The sequence below is a fragment of the Oryctolagus cuniculus genome, chromosome 7, assembly GCF_051225735.1.
Source record: "Oryctolagus cuniculus isolate XC-2025 breed Fujian yellow rabbit chromosome 7, ASM5122573v1, whole genome shotgun sequence".
Classification (NCBI taxonomy): Eukaryota; Metazoa; Chordata; class Mammalia; order Lagomorpha; family Leporidae; genus Oryctolagus; species Oryctolagus cuniculus.
In genome coordinates, this window is record NC_142873.1 from 141,011,329 (window position 1) to 141,018,579 (window position 7,251).

The window sequence follows — 7,251 nt, forward strand, 5'->3', positions numbered from 1 at the left end:
AATGGGGTGGTGCTGTGGTGCAGGTCAAGCCATCACCTGCAATGCTGGCACCACTAACGCGCCTGGGAGAGCAGCAGGAGATGGCTCTAGTCTTTGGACCCCTGCACCCGTGTGGGAGACTTGGATAGAGTTCCAGGCTCCTAGCTTCAGGGTGGCCCAACTCTGGCTGTTGTGGCCATCTGGGGCGTGAATCAGTGGACAGAAAAATCTCTGTCTTTCAAATAAATAAACAAACTTTAAGAAAAAAAGAAAATGACAAAACAGACCCCACAAAATACCTGCCCAGAAACCATTTATTAACAAACAAATTTATTTATCAGAGTCCAGAATTTGGTGAGCAGCTTTCTTATCCGGATGGAGATCCAGCTTCTCACGCCTCAAACTCAAATTCAAAGTACTGAGGGTCAAAGTAGTGGATGCGGACGTAGCCATCCTCGCCGCCACTGCTGTAGCTGGAGAAAGAGGCAGGGACCAGTCAGGTGCTGCTCTGCACAGCGGGGCGTGGGAGCGGGGTGCACAGTCCTCACCTTTTGCCGTCGGGATGGAAGGCAACACTGTTGATAGGTCCAAAGTGACCCTTGACTCTTCCAAACTCTTCTTCAAAGGCTAAGTGGAAGAACCTGGCGGAGACAGGTGGTGAGAAAGGACACCATTAATCTACCCTTCATCTCCTTCCAAAACACATCAGAGGTAGCACTTCCCCAAAGGAAGCCATACAACAAAAATAAAGCAGGGAAACTGGGACAAAGCGGAAATGAATACAAATGAGATCATGTGAAGCCTTGCAGGGGAAGACTGCCTGTCTGCCTGACTGCAGAGCTTTCACAATTGTCTTAAAAACAATCCGTTCAAAGGCAGAGTGTCGGGGAGGGGCTCTTCCATCTGCTGGTTCACTCCCCGAATGGTTGCCATAGCTAGGCCTGAGCCAGGAGCCAGGAACTCCATCCTGGTCTCCTACATGGGTGGCAGAGGCCCATACACTTGGGTCCTCATCCCCTGGTTTCCCAGGTGCAGCAGCAGGAAGTTGGATCAGATGTAGAGCAGGCAGGACTTGAAGCTGCGCTCCAATGTGGGATGCTGGCAAGAGGCTCACCTACTGCACCACAATGGCTGCCCTGACAAGCATTAATTTAATCTCTACAACTTTATGAGGTAAGTGTGTTATCATCCCATTATTCTGCTGTGGAATTTTACAATAATATTTATTCATTTTCATTTTATTAGAAAAGAAGAAAAACAGAGCAGAGAGATCTTACATCTGCTGGTTCATATTTCAAATGCCTCTAACACCCAGGGCTGGGCCAGCTGAAACCAAAAGGCTGAAACTCAATCCAGAGCTCCCATGGGGGTGGCAGGGACCCAAGCACTTGAGACATCACCCGCTACCTCCCAGGGTGCACATTAGTAGGAAGAGGGATTGGAAGCAGAGTAGGTGGGACATGGACCAGGCCATCAGATATGGGATGCAGGTATCACAAACGGCAACTTACCTGCTGTGCCAAACACCCACCCCTAGTTTTAGAATCTTGAGCACAGAGAAACACATGGTTTATCTAGGCCCTGAGAGCTCATAATCCCAACTGCTGTACTACACACCTGTCATAGGAGGGCAACACACTGGTCCACACTTCTAGTGGCCAATACTGCTTGCTTTATTACAAAAGACACACTCAGGAAGGTTCAGACTGCAGAAGAGCTCCTGTCCCCCTCACCTGGCCTCAAATTTGCCAATCCTGGTGGAGGTTGTGGTCACATCCATGGCTTCCTGACCGCCTCCCAGCACCACCTAAAAGGAAAAGGAAAGGTAGATGGCTCCAAAGGCAGCCAAGTCCATTTGTCAATGTCGCCTGCATCACAGTGGGGAGATACCAAGAGCAGGGGAAGAGACATGTCCGGCCACCTCCCGCTCAGCCACCAGTCAGAGTCTAACTGCCAAACGCCTCTTCCCTGCAAGCTTGCTGGGGCCTTGTTAGGAAGCCTAGATGGGGTTCCCTTACGTGGTCGTAGTTGGGGGAGAGGGCGGCTGAGTTCACGGGGCGTTCTGTTCTGAAAGTCTTCTGATGTTCAAGGGTTGTGGAGTCAAAGAGCTGGAGAGAGAAGGCAGAGGAGAAATCTGTAGAGAGCCCTCTTGGGGAAAGTCAGGCAAACTCAGTGCCAGCCCCTTGCCCAGGCTGACCTTGGCTGTATTGTCTTTGGATGCGGTGACAAACATGGTCATGTCCCTGGATAACTGGATGTCATTGATTTGCCGGGAGTGCTCCTTCACGTTTACCAATACCTCTCCAGACTGGGGGAAAAAAAAATAGACTCAGACTGGGCCCATTTCCTAGCTCCCCAGAGACTGGGTACCCGTGTCAGAAATCTGAGACAATTCAGACTTTGCCCTTCCCTCAGCCCATTATCTCATCCCTGCTGGTCTAGCACTCCACATCCCCATGCACACTGGCTAGCTGAGGCTCATCTTCCCAACTGTGGCCTGAAAAAGGGAGAGCCCAGCTAGGAATGTTGTGGTGTAGCACGTTAGGCAACCCCAGTAACATGTCTACCTTCCCAGCATCACAGTCCAGTGATCTGTGAGGCACCTAGACTTCTTTAACTTGAGGCCTTTGGTTTTGCTGCTTACTTTGCCCGTGGAATACTTTTTCTTTCCTGCTAGAAGGGCCATTTATTCTTCACAGCTTAATAGACACACCTCTGTGACATTAATGCACTTCCTCTGTGACATGGCATACCCCTAAGGTGGCACAACGCACAACTGATACATGTACTAGGTGTTTCCAAGTCTGTGCCTGCCCTGGGCACATGGCTGTCTGAATCATTCTCATCTGAGTACAGGGCCTTGTACTCTGTAGTGGCAAGAAAATGCATGTCTGTGATTCCCCTCCCTCCCCAAGGTTTATTTTATTTGAAAGGTACAGTGACACAGAGAGAGCTTCCATTCACTCCCCAAATGGCTTCACAGTCTGGGGTTGGGCCAGGCTGAAGCCAGGAGCCAGGAGCCAGGAACTCCATCTGAGTCTCCCACATGGGAGGATAGGAACTCAAGTACTTGAGCGCTCATCCACTGCTTATCAGGCACACTGGCAGGGAGCTGGACTGAAATTAAAGTAGCTTGGGCTCAAAACTGGTCCTCTGATATGGGGTGCAACCGTCCTAGGCAGTGGCTTAACGCACTGCTCCACAATACCCGCCCCTTATCTGAGATCTTTATTAACATGTCCTAAGTACTTCATAAGTTTTTCAAATACCTGATGTCATCTGACTCTTGAAACACATAAACAGGCTCAGAGAAGTTATGTAACTAGCTCAAGGTCACACAGCTAGAAAACGATGAGATCTGCATCTGCATCCAGCCCTTGCTCTTAACCACTGTGCTACCCTGCTTCCACAGAGAAACCTTCTGGTGGGCTGGGGCCACCTGGCCCTTACCTTGGCACTGTACTGGTTGAGCTCTCCACTTTCATGGCCTGCAATGATGCACTCCCCCAGGGGTCCCCAGACGGCACTGGTGATCTTGGAGTCGTTGCAAGGGATCTTCATGTAGGGCTCGTTGTTGTCTGGTTGGGACAGAAGAGGTCAGCCCTTGGACCCTGGAAGTGAGCCCTTCACTTCGACCCCAGCCCCAGCCCTCACCGATCTGGCTTGGATCCCGCAGGTCAAAGAAGCTCACAAAGCACTGGTAACCCATCTGCTTGTCAGTGGAGAACATGATGATGTTGCCTCCGAAGTCAAAACCACAAGTCCGGACAGCTGAATTGGTCTTGAGTAGGGCCAGCTGCTTCCCTGGGGAGAGGCAGAGTCTGGGCTAAGGCAGGGAGGACCCCCCACAACTCCTCCTCCTGTCTCCTGCTCCAGCGGCTCCAACCCCTGGCCCTTCCTCACTGCTATGCTTAGGCCCAAGTCTTCCATGTTCTTCCCCACCTCGGGCACCCTGCTACTGTGGCGTTGCTCCCAGTGGATCACAGCACACTCGTGTCCATCACACTGCGCTCCTCCCCAGCAAGGACCTGGTGCGCTCTCTCCGTATGTCTCCAGTGCCCAGCAGGGCACTGCACAGAACTAGATGCCCAGTAAACATTTACTAACCGGGGCACCTTCACACACTCAGCTGTCTTCAGTCGAAGCTTTCGATGCGTCTCACTGCTCCCTGACCTTGCTGCCCCCACCCCCCGCTCGCACCTCCACGGCATGCCACCTCAGGACAAACCCATGCTCCTAAGTCTGGCAGTGCAGGCTTGTTCTCCAACCTCATCTTCTCCACTACTTCACCCACCAGGAGGCAGGAATCCAACCAGATCAGATAACCTGTCTGCAGCACTCTCCATGGTTTCATTCCCACATGTGCCAACGTGATGACGTCTTTTTTGTCCTTTAAGCCACAGCTAAGATTCACCTTGGGAAAGCTTCCTGGTTGTGCTCCCTCTCCCCCCACCCCACCCCCCACCAGTCAGCTGCCTCCCTCTGGCCCTCCACACTACTCTATCTCCTCTAATACGTATCATACCTTAGTATTACACTTTCCTCGCCTTCCTTCCTGTCTCACTGTCTCTTATTCCGTAGGCTGCGAGCCATCTCTGGACGTCTGTGTCCTCAGACCCGCTTGCTTAGGCAGGCACACGCAGGCCCTCAGTACATGCTGAAGTGAAGGGCTCAGGCTTACCTGTTTCACAGTCCCAGAGACGACAGCTGTTGTCAGCTGAGCCAGTGAGGACATGTTTGGTGTCCCCTGAAGAGGTGCTAAGGAAGACGACCGAGTTCTCCTGGGCCCTGTCCTTTGTCAGAGGCCAACTGGGTGGCCTCTGTGTGCGGCCCTCAGCCCCCAAAGGCCCTCCTAGCTGAGAGCATTCTAACCACCCCCACCCCCACCCCCCTGAGGCGGAACCATCCTGAAAGTTTCCCCGCCCATCGAGGAGGACGGGGTGGGGGGTGTAGAATGACACAGCAGGTATGCCCCCCTAGACCCACGATCACATCTCGAACTCCCGCCCTCCAACTCGGCAGCCTCTCCACTGCCAGCAGACCCCGTGAGCACAGACTCAGACAAGGATACAGTCAGCGTCCACGCACCACACAGCTCCCGTATGGCCCATGTAGGTGCCCAGCCTCTCGCCGTTCACAGAGTACCAGACATTGACGATCTGGAGGAATCAAACAACAGATGGCACACATCCCACAAGAGCAACGCCTCCTATTTTGCTCCAGGAACCCTCAGCAGCCTCTAGCCAGGCCGAGCCTGCCCTCTCCTCATCATCTCTTTTTCAAATATAAATTTTCATGACATTTCCAAGACAGAGAGGGCTCTTCCATCTGCTGCTTTATCTTCCAAATGCCTTTAACAGCCATTGCTGGGCCAGGCAGACGCCAAGAGCCTGGAACTCTATCCAGGTTTCCCGAGTGGGTGACAGGGACCCTAAGCACTGGAGCCACCATCCGCTGCCTCCCAGGGTGCCCATCAGCTGGAATGGAAGCACAGGAACTGGGACTTGAACCAGGCACTCCTATACCTGACACAAGTGTCCCAAGCAGAAACGTAACTGCTGCACTAAAAGTCCACCCCCTCTGGCTAATCTCTTGAGAAAAAGCAGGAAGTTGACAAAAAGCAATCTTGGATTCTCTTCCTTTACTGAAGGTAACTGGCTGGGGAATCAGGAGGCTGGCCAAGGTGTCCATGTCCTAATTTGCCAGTCCCAGCCTTCCTCTGGACTCCGAATCTTGAAGAACAAAAGATCAGGGCTAACGCTGCGGTGCTGTGGCATAGTAGTTGTGAAGCCTCTGCTTGCAGAGTCGGCACCCCAGATGCACTGGTTTGAGTCTCGGCTGCTCCACTTCTGATCCAGCTCCCTGCTAATGGCCTGGGGACGCAGCGGAAGATGGCCCAAGCACTTGGGCTCCTGCACCCGCGTGGGAGACCCAGAAGAAGCTCCTGGCTCCAGATGGGCCCAGCTATGGCCCGTTGTGGCCACCTGGGGAGTGAATCAGCAGATGAAAGACCTCTCTCTCTCTGAACTCTGCCTCTCAAATAAACAATCTCAAAAAAAAAAAAAAAAAAAAAAAAAGAAGAAGAAGAAGGAGGTCAGGCTGCGCTGCGGTCCAGAAAACCAGCAGCGGTGGTGTCCTGTGCCAGTGGGAGCAGATGGCAGTGAGGAAGTCAGGGTGCCAGTGCCTGCTCTGCTCCTCCCTCACTATACAATCTCAAGCACAGTGCCTCTCCCCTTGGAATTTGTTTCCCCAACTCTGAAATGGTCAAGACAGGGTGGAAGTTTGGCTTACTGTTCTCACGTAAGAGACCTGGACCGAGCTCCAGGCTCCCCGCTTTGGCCTGGCCACTGTTTGCACTTGGGGAGTGAACTAGCAGAAGGGATCTGTCACTCAACAGAAAAAAAAAAAAAAAAAAAAAAAAACAACACATCAGGACAGCAATGCCTTCTTCAAAGGGTTGGTGGGACTCCCGTGAAATGCTGTCTAAGCAACTTCAAACACCAGTGACGAACATCAATTAGGCACTCGTATGCTCCAGGTGTTGTGCCAAGCTCCTTACCCTAAGCACCCAATTTTATAAATACGAAAACCTGACGTTTGGAAAGATTCGGTGACACAGACAAACCAGTCACGCTGCTGGCAGATACAGAAGTCAGGATTCCAAGCATCAAACCCCCACTTTTAATCATCAATTAACTCACTCTGTACGCAGATGCCTCAAAAGGGGGGCTGTCAGCGCTAAGCTAAGGATGAGGCTAGGGCACCCCTTTTCTTTAAATGCACTACGGACTTCTCCCGGGCCCTGCAGACAGCTTGCTGCCCGAGAATCATCTATCCCTACCAGCGGCGGTCTGCCTCCTATCCTGATAGAATGCTTTCGTTCTTCCCCGGAACAGTGTCGTCCGGGTACCTGAACGACCTCACCCACCACCCCGTCCCTTTCCAGACGGTCTTTCTTCTCGCCGGTGCCTCCCTCCATCAACAACTAAGACATGCCCATCTTTCCCGGTAGAAAGCTCTCGTGCAGCGACCCCAGGGATGGTCTCTCCCTACTTCTCGGGCCCCTCCGCGTGGTCCCGCCCGCCCTCCCGCCGACGCTCACAGGATCCTTGGCCACGGTGAAGAGGAGGTCGCCCTCGCGGTTATACTTGATCTGCGTAATGGACCGCTCATGGCCCTGCAGTAGGATCGGCTTCTGTGGGGGACAGCACGGGAGTGTCAGTGCCAGGAACTGAGCCCCTGTCCCACCCCGGGACCCCCACCGCAACGACC

At 52.9% G+C, this 7,251-nt stretch overlaps 1 protein-coding gene across 1 annotated transcript; it reads right to left on the minus strand.

Moving 5' to 3' along the window:
- Positions 1–275: 275 nt before the first annotated feature.
- EIF3I (eukaryotic translation initiation factor 3 subunit I) lies at positions 276–7,175 on the minus strand (the record flags this gene model as incomplete). Its single annotated transcript, NM_001082178.1, is given in 12 exon segments — positions 276–452; positions 528–620; positions 1,713–1,786; positions 1,998–2,025; positions 2,027–2,038; positions 2,041–2,087; positions 2,177–2,287; positions 3,430–3,557; positions 3,634–3,783; positions 4,661–4,726; positions 5,051–5,138; positions 7,082–7,175. Coding segments are annotated over 12 exon segments (997 nt in total), but the record flags the coding sequence as incomplete, so codon positions are not given.
- Positions 7,176–7,251: the final 76 nt, after the last annotated feature.